Consider the following 18,872-nt stretch of genomic DNA (forward strand, 5'->3'; position numbering starts at 1 on the left):
TTTTACTGTGGAACAGCAGGATATAAACGTTACCAGGCATCTGGATCAGCAGATACAATATTGTAAGATGAATTTATGATATGGTATGTGCTGAGGACCAGCATGGTTTGAATGTCAGACGTGGCTCTGGAGAGCATGGTTTGATTTATAGCTTGGGTGACTTTGGTCAAGTCACATGCTCTCAGCCTCAGGGAAAAGCAATGGCAAACCTCCTCTGAACAGGTTTGCCTTAGGGTTGCCATGAGTCCGAAACGACTTGAAGGCACACGACAACAACAAATGTGCTGGGGATTCATGTTTATGGTGACGAATAACTGAATGTGATCCCAAAATCCTACCTTTGCAGCCTGACAGCACCCGGACCGAAGCATTTCCAAGTTGCTAGCACTGTGGGAAATGACTTTTGCAGCATGCTCCTGGACCCGAGAGTGCCTTGGACAAGCAGTTGCAACAAGGGTCTCTGTTTGCAAGGCAGCCCATGACCCAGAGTGCGCTGCAGATGCCATTCCCTGAGGAAGAAGGTGGGATTATGAATAAATCTGATAATAACGATAATGACAACGAATACTGCAAAGCTGGCAGGATAATTGTATGCATATTTACTCCGAAGGAAGTCTCATTATGGTCAGTGAGGCTTAGAGCCTAGTCATTGTGTCTCTGAAGCCCTGAAGCCGTTTATCTTTTAAGATCCAAGGGTGCGATACAGCTGTCTCTCCAGATACACAGATGGGGGAATGACCTGGTGGGGTACTCTTTTGCAAGCATCATTAATCTGCAAAGGTACCGAAATGAAAACTCGCACATATTCAAGCCCATAGGCTTGAATGGGGCATGTGCATGCGGCACGCGTCCCATTAAAATTAATAGTGGTTGCCCCTCTGTGGATTTCCAAGTCCATGGACTTGGAGGGGCCTCAGAAACCTTTCAGTCAGAGCACTGCTGGGCTGCAAAGTTAGGTTTGGGAGATATCATCCGCCATAACAATGATCTTGGCTAACAGCAAGAACAACAATAACGGCAGCGATCCTGCACCAGAGGCTACAATGTCTAACTTTGCAAGGATGGAGCTGCATCCTCGAAACAATATAAAAAATAATAAAAATAATAAATAAAAATTTTATTTATATACCGCCCTTCCATAAGATCAGGGCGGTTTACAACATTTAAAATACACAATATTCATTAAAACCCCAGAAAACTACATAATCATACAATAAAACAAGCAAAAATAGAAACAAAAACAAAAAGCCCCCGGGTTAGCCATCCATTGCCTGTGCGGCGGGGGGGGCCTATGGGCCTTATTCGGGGAATGCTCTCTGAAACAGGTAGGTCTTCAGATCCCGTCTGAATTGGGCCAGGGAGGTAGCTGAGCGGAGCTCTATGGGCAGCGTATTCCAAAGGGCCAGGGCAGCGATGGAAAAAGTCCTCCTAGAGGTGGAGGCCAATCTCGCCCCGGGAACCCTAAGTAGTTGCTGCCCAGATGTTCTGAGGGTGCGGGGCGGAATGTACGGGGAGAGGCGGTCCTTCAGGTATCCTGGGCCCAAGCCATTTAGGGCTTTATAGGTCATCACCAACACCTTATATTGCGCCCGGAAGCGAATGGGCAGCCAATGGAGATCTTTTAAAACCGGTGTTATATGGCTGGCCCTGGACGTACCAGTGACCAGCCTGGCTGCCATGTTCTGCACCATTTGAAGCTTCCGGGTTTGGTATAAGGGTTGCCCCATGTAGAGTCCGTTGCAGAAATCCAGTCTCGAGGTTACCAGGGCGTGTACCACAGTTTCAAGGTCCCTCTGGGCCAGGTATGGGTGCAGCTGGCGAATAAGCCGAAGCTGATGACAGGTGCTCTTGACCGTCGCATTCACCTGAGCAGTCAGGTGAAGGGACGAGTCAAGAAGCACCCCCAGACTGCGCACGGAGTCCTTCACAGAGAGCGTGACCCCGTTCAGGACAGGTGGAACCACCGTCATTCCTGGACCAGGGGAACCTATCACAAGTACCTCCGTCTTCTCTGGATTCAGCTTGAGTCGGTTTTCCCTCATCCAGCCCATTACTGACTCCAGACAGGCCACGAGAGGAGAGACGCCAACCTCAGTCACTGCATCAGTCGGAGACATAGAGAATATTATTTGGGTGTCATCAGCGTACTGATAACCCCGCGCCCCATGTCTCCGGATGATCTCTCCCAGCGGTTTCATGTAAATGTTGAATAGCATGGGAGACAGAATGGCCCCTTGAGGGACCCCGGTTTTAAGGGGTCTCTCGTCGGAACACACGTCTCCCAGCTGCACCATCTGGGACCTCCCGGAGAGGTAGGACCAGAACCACTGGAGCGCAGTGCCCCCGATACCCACCTCTGCCAGGCGCCCCAGAAGGATACCATGGTCTATGGTATCGAAAGCCGCTGAGATGTCCAAGAGCACCAACAGGGACACGCTTCCCCTGTCGATGCCCAGACGGAGATCATCGACCAAGGCGACCATGGCCGACTCAACCCCATAACCCGCCCGAAAGCCAGTTTGAAATGGGTCCAGATAATCCGTTTCATCCAAGACCCCCTGAAGCTGGATTGCAACCGCCCTCTCGATCACCTTCCCTAAGAATGGCAGCAGTGAAACTGGCCGATAATTATTATACACCAGGGGGTCGAGGGAGGGCTTTTTTAATAAAGGTTTTACTATGGCCAATTTAAGAGCAGATGGAAATTGCCCTTCCCTCAGTGATGTATTAATAATCCGGTGTAACAATGAAGTTACAGCCAGTCCCCCCTGGGCTGCTAGCCACGAGGGACAGGGATCGAGAGAGCAGGTTGTCTTCCGAACACTTCTGAGGATCTTGTCCACATCATCGGTACTTACCAACTCAAACCGATCCAGCTTAATAAAGTCCACGGAGGCCCTGGACACCTCTACGCTAGGTTCTGCCTGAATGTCGGCGTTAAGACCTTCGCTTATGCGAGAAGTTTTATCCACGAAGAAGTCATTAAATAAGTCACAGCAGGCCTTAGAAGGTTCAAGGATCTGGTTCAGGGCAGGAGGGAGCTGAGTGAGCTCCCTGACTACCCTGAACAACTCTGCTGGACGCGACTCCGCGGACGCGATACGAGCACCATAGAACAAGTTCTTTGCTGCTCGTATCGCCTCTCCGTAGTCCTCTAACCGTTGGGCTAGGAGAGTCTTGTCGTCTAAGCGAAGGTGTTTCCGCCAACGGTACTCTAGCCGTCGCAGCTCCCGCTTCCTTGCCCGGAGATCTTCTGTATACCAGGGCTTGCGTTTGGAAGCGGGTCTGAGAGGGCGCTTGGGAGCGATACTGTGTATAGCCCTCGAGAGACCGGTATTCCAGATACCAGTCAGGCCATCAACAGAATCGCCGTCACTTCCAACCATGTGTCCCTCTAGGGCTTCCTGGAACCTATTGGGTTCCATTAGCCTTCGAGGGTGGACCATCTTAATGGGTCCACCACCCCCGGGAGGGATCTGGGTAGAGACCTTGATTTTCACCTCGACCAGGAAATGATCCGTCCATGGCAAGGGGGAAATATCAAATATTTCCACCCACTGTTTTTCCGCATCGGAGCAGAAGACCAAATCGAGAGTATTACCCGCACAATGCGTAGGACCCTGAATCAGCTGGGACAGGCCCATGGCCGCTATGGTATCCATGAATTCGCGAGCCGCACCGGGTGGAACATAGCTGGCCGTGAGGGAGATGTTGAAGTCGCCCAGGACAAGAAGCCTGGGCGTCTCCAGCATCAGTTCAGCGACCAGCTGTGTCAGCTCGTTAAGGGAGTCCGTTAGCACACGGGGTGGCCGATACACCAACAGAATCCCTAGACTGTCCCTTGCCTTTAGGGTCAGGTAAATACATTCGATATAGGATGTCTGTCGGATGTGGTTCCTGGTGAGGGACACGGTGTTCCTATGTATCAAGGCCACACACCCCCCCCCCCGCCCACCTAACCTGGGCTGGTCCTTCACCGAGAACCCGGCAGGCAGGGCCTGAGCCCACACAGCATCCCCTTCAGGCCCAAGCCAGGTCTCGGTAATGCAAGCCAGATCACAACTTCGGTCCTCCAGCAGGTCGTGGAGGATGTGAGTCTTGTTGTTAATTGATCTGGCGTTGCACAGGAGCAGCGACAGGGTTTGTGGCACGGTTGGAGCGACCCTCAGGTCCCTTAGGTTGGGAGGGGGACAGGAAGGAGAGATAGATATGACGCATCGATCTCGCCTTCCCCTGGAACGCAAGTCCCTCCTCCCACCGCCATACCTCCCCCTGCCCCACACAACCTCAATAGGTTGTGCTATGCTAGTGCGTTGCAACGATGCTCAATGACATTTCAGAAGGTGTCCCTTTGCAGAATGGGGGCTCTCATTGTTGCTGTTGTTGTTGTTCGTTGGGATACTGTTAGTAAGCTGATGCAGTGGCTTAGTGGTTAAGATGCCAGTTCTGATGATTGGAAGATCCGAAGGTTGGCAGTGCAAGGCCTGGATGGGGTGATATCCTATCACTAGTCCCAGCTTCTGCCAAGCTAGCAGCTTGAAAGCATGCAAATGCAAGGAGATAGATAGGTACCACTTCTCAGTGGGAAGGTAACAACATTCAGTGCAGCCATGCTGAACACCAGAGCAGTCCTTGGACAACGCTGGCTCTTCATCTTAGAAATGGAGGTGAGCCCGCAACAGTTGGTTACAACTAGATATTCATGTCAAGAGGACTACCTTTACCTTTTACCTTTAAGCTGACTTACATTCTCAACATGCAATGTGTTCCATTATGCCTTGGGACTCTTGTGCATTGGGGCATTGTGCATCAGGACTGTTGTGCATTGGAACCATGGCACAATGACCACGTGTCTGGCTCTGTAGCCACAATAGTCCTGGAGTCGTAACTATGTCTCTGCTCCACCCATGATCATACGAGTGTTGCACAACGTCACAATGCGCCTTTCCAAAAACATAGGTCAGGCAGCCAACAACAACAACAGTGCTGCCAACCCACTCCAATTTATTTAAAGACCACCAAAAAAACAATCCAAGGCACAGCCCCAGTTTCTTAACACACATGGATGGATGGAAGTGACCTATTTCATGCTCTTTTACTGAACTAAGAAATAAGGCAGACGTTGAATTTTAGTGCATCTCCTAACTAAAGGCCTCTCCTGGCCAGAGGAGATGGAGAGGCAAGACAGAGACCAAACAGCTTGATGCATTATTGATGTTGCATTGAAGAAGAGGTTGGACTGGATGACCTCAAAGGTCCCTCCTGAGCTTGTTTTAAAGAAAAGGAAATCAATGATTCTCTCCCTTGCAAGACAATATCCAATGGAGCAATCGATTTAGCAATTTACGTTTCTCTGCGGTTACCACTCTTGGGAGAGGTGGGTTTACTAAAGTGTAAAACTAAAAGTTTGAAATGGATACAGTGGGGAGTTGAGCATAGTTTGCATACAAATAAACTTGGAAGCCGGATTGGGGCTGGGGGAGAACGAATTAATTACTCCAGGTTGGCTTTTCCAAATGGATGGGTCTCCTCATTACAACGACGTGAAGCGCGTTTCCACGCTTATGGATCCAAATGGAAAGCAGCTTTGGAAAAGCCGAAACTCCTTGCGGAGCAGGAGTGGAGGAAGCATGTCAAAGCCCGAAAAGGTCAAGTCTACAATATCTGTTTGTTTTCCGAATTAATGCTCACGGCAGGAGGAGACGTGGTCGAAATACATATCCCCACATGGTCTTTGGAGAAAGAAAAGAGGGAGGACAGCTAAGCCGCTGTGTGGGTGTTTGTTGCATATGCGCACCTGAGAGAGGTTTATAAAAACGAGGAGAGAAAAGGCGAACCAAATACAACCAAGGGAAAAGGCAGAACTAAATACAGTCAAAATGGCAAAGCGGTTTAAGGAGGAATAATCCATGAGTTGAGAAAGGCGTCCACAGTTTGCTTTTACCGGAGCCTACAGGGAAGGGCAAGATTCTCCTCTTTCCTCTCTTCTCTTTTCCCACCTCAACTGCTAAGTTAATGAATTGCAAATTACATTTCTATTTTGAACTTAGTTTGCAACCGAAGTAAGTGGAGGACGGAGTTGGAAAGTAGCAGGAGAGAGAGAATGGGACATTTTAAAAGCAGCTGAAAAAGTGGGACGGCAGAGGATTAGTCGGGACTGTCCTTGCAATATCAGGACAGTTGGAGAGTATGAGTTAATGGAAATGCAAAAGTGTGTGTTTCGTTGCTCCGTCGTTCTTCCCAGTTTATAATCGCAATGCTTTCTCTGCAGCTCCGGAATACGACTCTCCGCTTTTCTTGGACTGCTGCGGGTTTATCCGGAGGGTGATGCAGGACTTAGCCGAAGAGTTTGGCTTCTCCATCGGCCTCGGGAACCAAGCCTACCAGTATGATACCCTTCCTGTTAGCTTACCCAGCGAAGAATATCTGAAGCCAGGAGATCTCATCTTCATCTCAGGAACATACTTTGATGTACAAAGTATGTGGTCCATTTTTTCTCTTTCTGTCCTTTCCTCCCATTCACCCATCTATCCATTCATCCATGGTGAGAGGTGGGCAGAATACCATACGGCGGGTGCTGGGAAGGCGCTACTAGAAAGTTACTCAAAGCTAACTTTCAGAGGGGATTTGCCTTTGCTTTCTCTTTGGCTAAAACGATGAGCAAAGATCTCCCTCCCTGTTCACTGAGTAAACAGGGAGGTATAACTTTGCTTGCTATTTTGGAAAAGGAGATGTCTGGGTTAGTCTGTCCCAGCATAAAAAGAGGAGGAGAGATGGGTCATGATCCCGCATAATTTAATACAGCGTAAGACTTGCAACTTTGCTATGGCACCCCATCACCACATGGTCACCATTTCACCGCTGTAGCGATCCACCATGAAAGTCAATGTGTTCTAGTGGTTTGAGCATTGGATTATGACTCAGGAGACCAGGTCTTGAATCCATAGAAAGCTGCTGGGTGATCTTGGGCAAATCACACTCTCTCATCCTCAGAGGATAATAACTTCTGGACCAATCTCACCAAGAAACCCCCATAATGGGTTCACCTTAGGGTTGCCATAAGTTGGAAACAACTCAAAGGCACACAACAAGGGTCCCCATGGCCATTCCATTCCTGATGGAGAACTCAGGGGGGGTCAGAAAAGCATCTTGCCTATGTCCCACCTTCCACACCTTCTTGGTGAACATCTTCCATCAAGCTCCACTGGGGTTCCACTCTTGCAGCGCATGGTAATGTTTGGAAAAGTAATGATGGTTCAGCGGTAGAACATTTGCTTTGCATGCAGAAGGTCCAAGGTTCGGTTCCCAACATTTTCAGTTCAAAGGATCTCAGATCTTAGGATCTCAGGGAAATACACTGCCTTAGAGTTTGGTGGAGTCTCATTCTTTGGATGTCCTTCTGCCAGGAGTGCTTTGCTTGTGTATTCCTGCATGGAAAGGGCTTGGTCCAGATGGCCCTTGGGGTCTCTTGCATGACTCCATGCCTTGCGATTCTATGAGACGCTGACATGTTTCAGGTGCCAAGAGTTCAGTCCCCTCTTCTTTCTCCTCCTTCCAGTCCTTTCCTGAGATACCTGGACTTGAGGTTTAGTATAATAATCTCCCACTCTTTTTTGTTTCGTTGCCTACTTTGCAGGGAAGAGGCAACCCCACGACATCGTCCATGTGGAAATCTGGCTGGGATACGGAGAACGAAGCCTGGGAGCCAGGTGGAAACGGGGCAAGGTGCAAGTCTTTGGCTCTTACAGGTTCGTCTCCCAGACCTACGGAGGCATGGAGTACCACTACAAGTCCATCGATACCTGGCTGCAAGGCATCTGTACCAGGCAAGGATCTTTAAGGATGGGACAAGCTTTCGGGTCAATGCTGGGAATAAAAACGTATCGCCATGATCTTATAAAAACGTATCGTCATGATCTGTGACACAGACCTATGTAAGTGACCATGGTCGAGGGCCAAATTTTGTATGATGGCTGCCCAACGCTATGGTCACTTTATCCAGGATGGGCAACTGCATGGGGGCCAGGGGCCAATTCGACCCCTAGACCTCCCCAAACTCAAATCCCTCCCTTTTCTTCTCAAAATGGCACCAGGCAGTAACATCACGTTAATTCTGACGGCCATTTTGAGAAGCACTCTAGAGCAAAATGCAGCTATTTGGGGATGGTTCAGGACTTGGAGTGTAGTGGAGTCTCCTTCCTTGGAGGTCTTTAAGCCAAGATTGGATGACCATCTGTTGGGGATGCTTTGATTGAGAGTTCCTGCATGGCAGAAGGGGGTTGGACTGGATGGCCCTTGGGGTCTTTTCCAACTCTAGGATTCCATGATTCTATGAATATTCAAAATTGTAGCCTGACATTTTTTTGTTGTTGTTGTTGCCTAACACAGGTCCAAGGCTTGTTTGTTCTTATAATAAGGCCCACAAAGCCAGGGTTGGCATTCTGTTGGCACCAGGCGCTTTATAGTTGTCGAGGGAGCCCAGGGTGTTTCTGACACCGTCTGACACCCGCCGTTGTCTCTCCGCTGCCCCCGCCTTCATCCGCAGATTGAAAATCAAAGGTGCCATTACAATTTCAAAGGCTCTGCCTGAGCTGCGGGTTTTAGCCACGGCCGCTCACAAAAGAGCAAATCATGATCCGAAAATTCAGCTGCCGCTCAGCCATTCAGGAGGGCGATAAAAAATTAGACCCAAAGGGACAAAGAAGGCGACTTTGTCCCTTGAGCGGTAATGGATTTCTTGGCTAAAAGCAAAAAAAAAAAGCTGCGTTATCATTGTTATTAACCTTATTTACAGTCTGTCTTTTCCCCAGAACTGGCTTACAAATTAAAACAATAATGCAGTCCTATAATTGAAGCATAAAAGGTCAACACTGAAGGCGGAATCCAACAATTTATAATGTTATAAAACTATTTAACAAGTGCAATTAAATATAATAGAAAGCCATTTAAGAAAGCATTCTTTTAAAAGCCGTTTCTTTATAAACGTTCAGTTCTCAAAAGCCTGCTGGGATTTAAAAAATAGTCTTTGCTTGCTGATAGAAAGATAGCATATCTTCCTAGCCTTCCCAGGAAGGGAGTTCTAGCGCCTCGGAGCAGCCACCAAGAAGGCCCTGCGCTTGAGCTTCACTTTTGGACACGTTACACTCCTGAGCTTTTGCATAAATAGGGATGGACTAGTCTGTCTATATTTGTCCCATGTTACTCTTCTGTTTGTTCAGGCTGCGTCCACACTGCAAAAATTAATCAGGTTTGACACCATTTTGACTGCTGGGCTCAATGCGATGGGATTCTAGGAATGGTTGCATGTTGTGGCACCAGAGTTTGGTACTTGACTATGGAGGTGCCCAGTTTTCCTCCGGAGGGACGCCACCGCAGCCAAACTATGCAGCATCCCTCCAGACCAAACTGGGTTCTTCTTGGCGGACGACGGACATCAGTGCGCCATTGGTGCATTGTGGTGCGTCAAAAATGCAAGTGCGGCACCAGGAGGTGTGGATGCTGCACCGCACTTGTGTCATGGATGTTCGCCCCATGTGGGCAGGGCTGTGCAGTCATGGTGCCGCCAGCAAAATGTAAGAGTGTGCGGTTGCTGTGTGCTCCAGAACCCTAGAACCGGTGCCACCATGCCACTTTTGGCCTGTCTGTCTCAGACCTATGAGTTATACAAGGCAGTTGCTCTAACCCAGCATGGCTTATCATAGGCAATGCAGTGATGGTGAACCTTTTAGAAGCCGAGTGCCCAAACTGCAACCCAAAACCCACTTATTTATTGCAAAGTGCCATGTCCCCCTGGCTTTCTAGTAACAAACTCTGTGCTGGGGTGATGGTACATGTGCCCACAGAGAGGGCTCTGAGTGCCACTCTGGCACACATGCCATAGGTTCACCATCACTGGAATAGAGTCATGCAAACCAGCCAGGGCCAGCCCTGCCATTAGACAGAGTACAGCTATTTTCTTGCCCCTCCTGGATCTCCCATTGTTTAGCTTGATAGAACAACCTCTTTGGCTTCTCCTGCGCCACTTTCCCCAATGCCATGAATCACTTTCTAACTCCCTATCATGTCCCTGCTCCCAGCCTCATTAATTATTTGGTTGTCACCCGACGGAGGAAGTTCTGTCGGAGACAAACAATTTAAAACAATTCAGAACAGCCTAAGGAAGAAGAAAAAAATCCCAATAAAAACGTAGATCAGATAGCAAGCTATAAAAACCCGCCACAAATAATAGAGGAGAAATTAAAACGGCTCAGCCGTAATCGTAAAATCAGCCGAAAACAGGCCACGAAATCGTCTTCGTGGGGGCGAAAGCACGTCGCCGCGACGCCATGGCGAACGTGAACATTAAGATGTTCAGCCTCGGAACCAATTTGCAGACAGATTTTTTAAAAGAGCTGGGAAGATTAAAACCAATAAAAGGCTTGGCCAGGTGCCAGGATAAGACAATAAAGTTGTGCCAACCAAACATGTCTGTCTGGGAGGAGACTCCACAACTGGAAAGATGGACTGCATATAGGATGGGCATCAAAGGTTGGCATGGTCAGCCACCAGCCCCATGGACAAGAGACAACCCTAAATCTTAAAGAGATAAAGCATAAAACCTAAGGATAACCCTGGCAATGTCACAAAGGGTAGGCCCTGGGGATGTTACAAGAGTATGACAAACCTATGACACGTGTGCCAGAGGTGGCACACAGAGCCCTCTCTGTGGGCACATGTGCCATCGTCCCAGCACAGAGTTTGCCAGAGTTTGTTACTAGAAAGCCAGAGGTACATGGCACTTTGCAATAAATAAGTGGGTTTTGGGTTGCAGTTTGGGCACTCGGCCTCTAAAAGGTTCACCATCACTGGTATAGACCATAGTAGATGTCACTAAGCTTGATACTTGAATCAATCACAGTCACACAGGGCAGGCCATTCAAATAAATAACACAAAACCTAACAAATGAGGAGCATAGACACCAATTCATAGAATCACAGAATCATAGAGTTGGAAGAGACCCCAAGGGCCATCCAGTCCAACCCCATTCTGTCATGCAGGAACTCTCAATCAAAGCATCCCCGACAGATATGCTTTTCAAGATAGTGTTCTCGCCCAGAGACAACATGCAGGAATACACAAACCAAGCTATCCTTTATGGCTGAAGACTGAAAAAGAGGGACGGGGCCCTGAGATCTGGAAACCCTTCACTCATCTGCCTTTCACTCCAGCCAAGACAATGCTGGAGATAAGAAGGGGTAACCGATGCCACTGGAAAACAGCATATTGCTCCTGTTGTGTTGATCATTGTGATAGTTGTGTAGAAGGGGGAATTGCTTGTCACACAACCACGTCACAAACGAGGCCTGCTGAAATCCTTTGTACCCAACCATTAGAGTCTAACGGTTCAAAGGTAGAAAGGATTTCAACAGGTGTTGCTTCTGATCTGGTTGCAGGACAAGCAACACCTGCCGAAATCCCCTCTTCTACACAACCATTGCAATTGCTAGTTTTCGCTCTGGCAACCCCAGCTGCAATGCCTCCGGTGCGCATTGACCTGTGGCACGATGGGAAATCAAAACGGCACTGGCCTCCATCACTTTTTAAAGTTCGCCAACAGAAGAGGGAGCACCCAGTGCCCACCATACCTGATGCCAACCTCCATGACAGTACCCGCCTTACCCCAAATGCATATATGTGTGCATGTTGCTTGCTATACGTCAACTATGCGCAGGAGAAGCAGGAAATCCTTCTCAACTCTAGCAACAGTTCCTAAGCAGCAGTTGCTAGGAGACTCTCCCTTGTTGATCATGCTGAAGGCTTTTGCTGGGCTTGCCAGGGAAAAAGCCGCCTTCAGATCCTGGATGCTCAGAGGCCGCTTGAGACACCAGCGTTGCAGAGCTAAGGCAAACGTGCCACATCTCCCCGAAGGAGCAGCGAAGCCGTGCTTCGAACCCCTCTTGTGCAACTGGCCCAGTAGACCTTCCTCATGGCCCGCCTGGAGGCCAAGCCTAACAATGCGTTTCTAAAGCACTTAGGGCGTGCCATGGCAAGGTTAGCCTCTCTGTTCCTTTGCTGTCTCTTCAACCTTTCCTTCCACTTCCGCTCACCCACTCCCTGTCTATTATTATATTATGAATCATGAAAAGCACAGATATAGGTGGCTTGAAGGCAGTACATGGGGATCTAGGAGTCATAGTGGACCACAGGCTGGACATAAATCAGCAGTGAGATGCAGCAGCTGGAAAAGCCAATATGATCCTAAGCTGCAGAAAACAAGCTTGCTCCCTCCTCAATATGACATCCCTTCAAATATTTAAACAGGGCTATCATATCACCCCTTAACCTTCTCTTCTCCAGGCAACATCCCCAGCTCCTTGAGTCGTTCCTCATAGGGCATGCTTTCCAGACCCTTCACCATTTTCAGCCCCCTCCTTTAGACACATGGCTCCAGTTTCTCCACATCCTTTTTAAACTGTGGTGCCCAGAACTGGACACAATATTCCAGGTGAGGCCTGACCAGAGTGGAATAGAGTGGCACTATTACTTCCCTTGATCTAGACACTACACTTTTATTGATGCCAAAGAGACGCAGCTCCTTTGTTCACCGCAACAGAGGCGCCATAAGTGCCCTGGAACAATACTGTGACGCCCCTCGGGCACCACGCCATTTGGATGCACGCATGAGCCACATCATTGACGCGCACTTCATGTAAATGACGGTGCACCAAGATGGCAAACAGCGCGTCGTAGGACTCGGGAGCGTGCGAACACTCTGCCCTCCCAAGCCCTAGAATCGGCTCCAGGATCACCTAATTTTAAAAATATAGCGGCCCCAAATTTACTTTCTGCCCCAGGTCCCCTAAAGGCCTAGCTATGGGCCCGGCACCATTAATAATCCTGAGTCGTTGATGGGAGAAGGACTCAGAAAAGTCAAGGTTGATAGCTTTTGAATTAACCTCTGGCTCATCTTTGTCTCCATACAGTCATTGCCCAGAGCACAAATGGGCATCTGCGAGGCAACTCCCTGGAAGGAGATCTATTTTCCGACCGCTGAGTGACCAAGATGAACCGTCTGAAGAGGACGTGGGTGCCAAAGGAGGCCGACTCCAGTCGCAGTTGGGAAAAGAAAAGATAGCACTCCGGATGGAGCCCATTGTGGAATCGATCAGCAGCTGTGAACTCAGTGACAGCAACCAAATGGAGGCCCTGGATCTCCAGGGTTTCTCCACACTGAGACCAGGAGTTACAAAGACGAACACAATAAAAAGAGACCAGGCTACAGAAGCCAACCAAAGCCAGAGCATGTCTCTGGAAAGCTCTGGGCCCAGTGTGGGATGTAGCAATGCTTTGCTGGAGGGGAGCCAGGTCCATACAGAAGGGTTCAAGGAGGGTCCCATGGAATCACAAGTCATGTGCCACAGCCAGGAAGCTGATGCCCACATGAGACCCACTGGGCTCCCTCAGGACTCTCTCAGCTACCCACCTAAAAAGTCCCATTCCACCTCGAGGTTAAATGTGAAGGGCATCCTAGCGGGGGGCACCGGCAAGCGGAAAAAGAAGGGGAAGCCGGGAACGGAAGGAGGTCATCAGCACTTTGATGGACTTTCATCAGTAGATGCAGGTGAATCTCAGAGCTTTGATTCCTAAAAAAGGTTAAGAAGAAGGCAACCTGGCTTCCAGGTAGGGGCAGCATCTCAGTTACGTCCACCATCTTCCAACCACATTTCTCCCAACCCACCTTTGACCTTCTGGCCTGGGTGACCCCTTTCTGAACATCCTCCCTAGGTATCCCTATGAGCTTCCTGCACAGGTAGAACTGGAAGTTTAAATTATAAGCCTTGCTTGCACAGCAGAGCCATTGCATTCCTCTTTGTAAATGGAAGGGAAGGGAAGGAAGCAGACCAACTCATTCCCAGTTGTGCCAACAGTAGGTAGGATCTTCCCAATAGGTTTTCTTCCCCTTCTAACCCATGAGTTACTCTCAGAGTCACAGTCAAGCCATGTTGAGTGTAAGAATCTGTAGTCTGGCTGTAATGTGCCATCTGGGTGTGAGAAGACACCTCTGGTTGACATGGATAGGGACGAAATGAAGAGCCCAACAACTCTGAAGATGCTCTTGTCCACAACACTGCTTTCCTAGCTATATCCAATCTGACTTTCTATAATGATGAGCATTAAAATCCTTAGCTGTTCAGCACATTCTACAGGCTGGGCACACTTAAGAGGCACATTAAGCCTGTGTTATTTGTCCCACATTGAAACACATCCTCAGCTTGCAATGGGTCACCACGTCCCACCAAGAAATATGCCACGGTCCTTTGCGCCAGCCTTGCCATGTACTGGGGTTGCATGGGGGCAGAGTGACCGCACGCCCCGCAACCCTAATACGTGGCAGCGGCGTAATAATGGTGGCACCCTGTATACATGGGCACCACCATTGTTACAGAAATGCTGTGCGGTGTCCACACGTTGCCATGTGGCGCTTGCATAACAACTTGTTGCGTCAACAGTTCCTTATCCAAGTATCAATTTGCATTTTCTCTGTAGGTCCATCCTAAAATATACTATGTACAATAGTCTGGCGGTGAACAAAACTAGAGGCCTTGCTTCCCTTCCTGCCAAGAACTTCGTAAAACTAAAATTGCCCAAGTGAGACTTATAAAAGAGCAAATTAGGAATATGGAAACAAATATATAGATATAACATCCTTGGTCTCATTACTAGACAATTTGGCTGAAGGCAAAGATGTTAACTTCATTAATAAGGCAATTTGTGCCAGAAGGCAGGAAAACACAGGGAGAATGAGAAAGAAGCAAGAGCGCCCAACATTTGTATGCTTTTTAAAAACCTGTTATCTTTATCTCCCTGACAGGAAAAATATTGGTTGTTAATTGTCCTTTTAAAGCCTCGATAGTCATAAAATGGATATGAGTTGATTGTGAAAGGGTTGGGCAGGCAGAGACAGAGATGACGACGTTTCAATAAAGACATAGCACTTGGAAATAGGCTGAGATTGAGTTTAGAACGAATGAACATCCAAAGCTGCCATATTGGAAAAGTGAGTGTTGGGTGACCAAGTTCTGGGTAAGTTGACTCATGGTCAACCATCACTTGGTACCTTTTCCCCTTCTCTGGAGATGCCAAGGATTGAACTCGAGACCCTCTGCTTGCCATAAAAATGCCTTAGCTATGGCATCTTTCACAAGAAAGGGTCGAAAAATATGGGTAGTTGTCTACTTAGACCCTTCGTCCTTCTAGGATAGTAGTGTCTGCTCTAACTGGCAACTTCTTCCAAAGCTCTTAGATGAAAGATGGCCTTTTCCATCACTTGTACTTCAGACCTCTTTATTTGGGGATGCTAGGGATCAAACACAGGACCGTCTAACACTGAGCTATTGAGGGTTACCTTGGGTCTCATTCCCACTTACATATAAATCGGTCTTTGATCCGAATCGATGGATCGATTCGACAGCAGAGCGTGGTTCCCACTACATTTGCCCCGACTGCATTTCCCCCTGTAAAATAACCCACTTGTGATTTACATTCATGAATGGACTCAAAATGGACCTGCTCCAGCCGGTCAAAGGGCAAATTTAAATTGATTCTGACCCGCATCTGGTTCACACTTACGCGGAATCGGTTTATCCAAAAAGAAGCGGAAAACAGTGTCAAAAAGACTGGGTTAAATGGGTCTAGCGCATGCCCCCCCTCCGAATCCCTTCAGCGATTCGGTTCAAGTGCGAACCACAATTTGAGCTCCAGACTATAGTTTATTGTGGGGTTTGGGGGCTGTGTGGCCCTGTTCTAGAAGAATTTATTCCTGACGTTTCACCTGCATCTGGCATTATTCCCTGCCCAAAGCTGTAGCCTTCCTCGCTTGTGCGTTTCTCCACATTGGACCTCTCAACCGCATCCCCATGTCCCTTGGCCTCATGCGCCCTGGTTTTCATCTGCGCAATGTTAGGCAGCATGCCATCAGAATAATCAATAACCATCAATAATCATTTGGAAAGCTCAGGTTTATGGATGCTTCACATGCTTCACTTGAAGGATGCTTCACAGTCTGGAGTCTACTGACTCAGGTGCAGCGACGGCTGTTTTGGTTTTAGTGACATCTGTAGACAATATTTGGGGGGAGGGGGGATATGTGCTAGTAATTTGGAATTAAATGTTCGGACTAAATCCCAGAGCGGATCCGCCATCCCTCTTGATATGGAAGCCACCAACACCTCTGCATTTCGGAGGATAGAGAGTCTGGACTCTGAAAATGGGGGTTTGGTTCCATTTGCAGGCTCCAAATCGGGAGTCAAATTGTCCCTCTCTCATCCCTTTCCAATCCGATTCCCCGAGTCTTTTTAAGTCAACCTACTTTGGGTTTTTCTGTCTCCCAAGATACATTCAGCAGAAAGATTTTACGCCTCCGAAGACTTCGGCTCTTCTCTGAGCTGGAAAGACTTCAAGCTGTGCCTTGAAAATAAATCAGGGTTGAGAAGGAGAGTTATGAACGTTTCAATCTTCCCTGCTTTACAAGGCCATTTAATTTAGCACTTCTTGAGGATAGAGGAGCGTTCTTTGGGGGTAGAGATGGTAAAAAATAGGATTCGCGGTCAGCTTTTGCTGGCAGAAATAAAGATATATAGAGAAAATGATGCCTAGTTTAAAAAATGGAGAGGCTTTTGACAATTGAGCATCTTCTTGTTACCCTCTGAGCCCTGTAATTTTCTTAGTGACGTTTCTTAGTGACATCCACACTGGAGAAATAACCCGGTTTGGTACCACTTTAACTGCCCTGGCTGAAAGCTATGGCATTCTGGGAGTTGGAGTTTGTTGTGGGCCCAGAGCGGAGTAAAATTGGGATTTGATTTGACTATGCGCAAATAGTACTGAAAGGTACAGAGGGCAAGGGTTGCCAGGATGATGGGCATCAGGTCATGCAAAATCCTTGGCACTGGAAAGCGACGGTCCTAAAAAGCAAAAGAATGTAATACAGGACAGTTGGAGACGGTGAAGGGGTCTATATGTTTAAATTCATATGTAACCAATTGTACTTTTCTTTGTTCAAAGTACTATAAAAGCTTGGTTCACTTTGAAATCCAGGCCCCAGTAATTTGGATGCATTTCCTTCTGGGATCGCTGCAGCTAAATAAGTTAAGTTTCCTTTCCAACCAGCTCCGGGTCTCCCTGCTAATTCTGGGTTTCTGCAACAAAAGCCCCAGCTCCTTAAAAATTGGTGGCATTTGCATTCACCCACATTTGAAAATACAAAATCTCTATTTCTTTCGGTCATATTTATAAAGGAATGGGGTAATGGTCTTCTCAAAATGAACAAATCAAGCCCAATGTGATCCTCATCTATCCCTATATATCCGCAGCGGGTTTGACCTAAAGTGGCTCAAGCTGCTATCCATAGAACCATGGCAGTTAAAGTAGAATCATAGGACAATGTGTGAAAGGGCCCCAAGTCGTTCTAATGGAAGATGCTGGGGACTGGATCTGTGATCTTCTGCATGCAACACAGAGGCTTTTCCAGTAAGGTATGGGAGCCTTACTCTTCCTGAGACCCTTTCCCCATCTAGATCATATTTGCTTGCGTTGGCTGGCAGAGGGTCCCTAAGATTTGGGGCTGGAGTCAACCCAGACAACGAGGAAATCGAAACAGTAAAAGAGTTCCCATACCTTGGGTCAGACATTGATCAGAATGGGGACTGTAGTCAAGAGATCAGAAGAAGACTGGGAATGGGGAGGGTGCCTATGAAGATCCTAAAGATAGGGCCCAAACAGACAGGCCAAAATAAAGCTGCTTTGGGTCACTTTGGAGGTATGCTGTTTAAATGCTGCATGTGTCCTAAGAGGCTGGAAGCCATTCCAAAGCCACGCTCCAGTCCTAAGGACGGCAAAGCAACTTTGGAGCAACTTCTGGGTTCTTAAGATGCATGTGTCATTTAAGCAGCATTCTTCCAAAGTGACCCGAAGCAGCTTTATATTTGGCCTGTCCGTTCGGGCCCATGCACAAAGTTAGAATCATACAAGCCATTGTTTTCCCTGTTACTATGTATGGATGCAAGAGATGGACAGTGAAGAAAGTGGATGAAAAGAAAATCAATTCATTTGAGATGTGGTGCTGAAAGAGAGTGCTAAGGATACTGTGGACAGCCACAAAGACAAATGGATGGGTCCTTGAACAGATCGACCCTGAAATCTCCCTGGAAGATCAGATGATAAAGTTGAGGCTGTCGTACTTTGGCCACATCATGAGAAGGCATGGATCATTGGAAAAGATAATAATGCAGTGCGCACATGTCAGATGCGGGCACCTTTTATGCAACTTTCAGCTTACGCTGAGAGCCGCACAATGGGAAATGAATGGTGTGTGTTCCACGCCATGCATCATGCACAAGCCCCATGCTATCCAATGGAGCTTGAGCATATGCACCATTTGCCTTACGTGGGGAGGGTGTGTGTCCAGAACGGTGCACTGTGCTAGGAAAGGTGTAGGGAAGTAGAAAGAGAGGAAGACCTCATGCAAGATGGATGGACTCTATTAAGAAGGCCGTGGACATGGATTTATAAGACCTAAGCCGACCAGTGGAAGATGGGGAATCTTGGAGATGTCTCATGCACAGGGTCGCCATGAGCTGAGATCAACTCCAAGGTGGTTAGCAAAACAATGAAACCTTGGAGCACCTGGGGATTGAACCCCATGCGAAGCAGGAGCTCTGCCCCCGAGGAACACAGGTCCATGTGCCACTTTGCCTCTCAGAGAAGATGGTTGGCCAGCTGAGCCAAGAGTCAAAAGGTGACATCACAGCCTCCCCATTGTGAGCTAGGCCTGAGTCAGCTTCCAGAGGACATGGCTTCAAGGTGGGAAAGAGCTTCAACACCAACTCCCCAG

The 18,872-nt window shown here is 48.1% G+C and overlaps 1 protein-coding gene across 2 annotated transcripts in view; it reads left to right on the plus strand.

Annotated features, from left to right (window-relative positions):
• TTLL10 (tubulin tyrosine ligase like 10) overlaps positions 1 to 18,872 on the plus strand; it is a 150,789-nt gene that overhangs the window by 105,056 nt on the left and 26,861 nt on the right. For both annotated transcript variants that reach the window (XM_089534275.1, XM_089534276.1), the window contains exons 5-7: positions 6,272 to 6,478; positions 7,637 to 7,826; positions 12,964 to 13,601. In XM_089534275.1, the coding sequence (XP_089390401.1) occupies positions 6,272 to 6,478; positions 7,637 to 7,826; positions 12,964 to 13,601 (1,035 nt within the window). The remainder of the gene's footprint in view (positions 1 to 6,271; positions 6,479 to 7,636; positions 7,827 to 12,963; positions 13,602 to 18,872) is intronic.

The sequence above is a fragment of the Sceloporus occidentalis genome, unplaced genomic scaffold, assembly GCF_023333645.1.
Source record: "Sceloporus occidentalis isolate IW3139 unplaced genomic scaffold, rSceOcc1.0.p SCAF_8, whole genome shotgun sequence".
Lineage (NCBI taxonomy): Eukaryota > Metazoa > Chordata > Lepidosauria > Squamata > Phrynosomatidae > Sceloporus > Sceloporus occidentalis.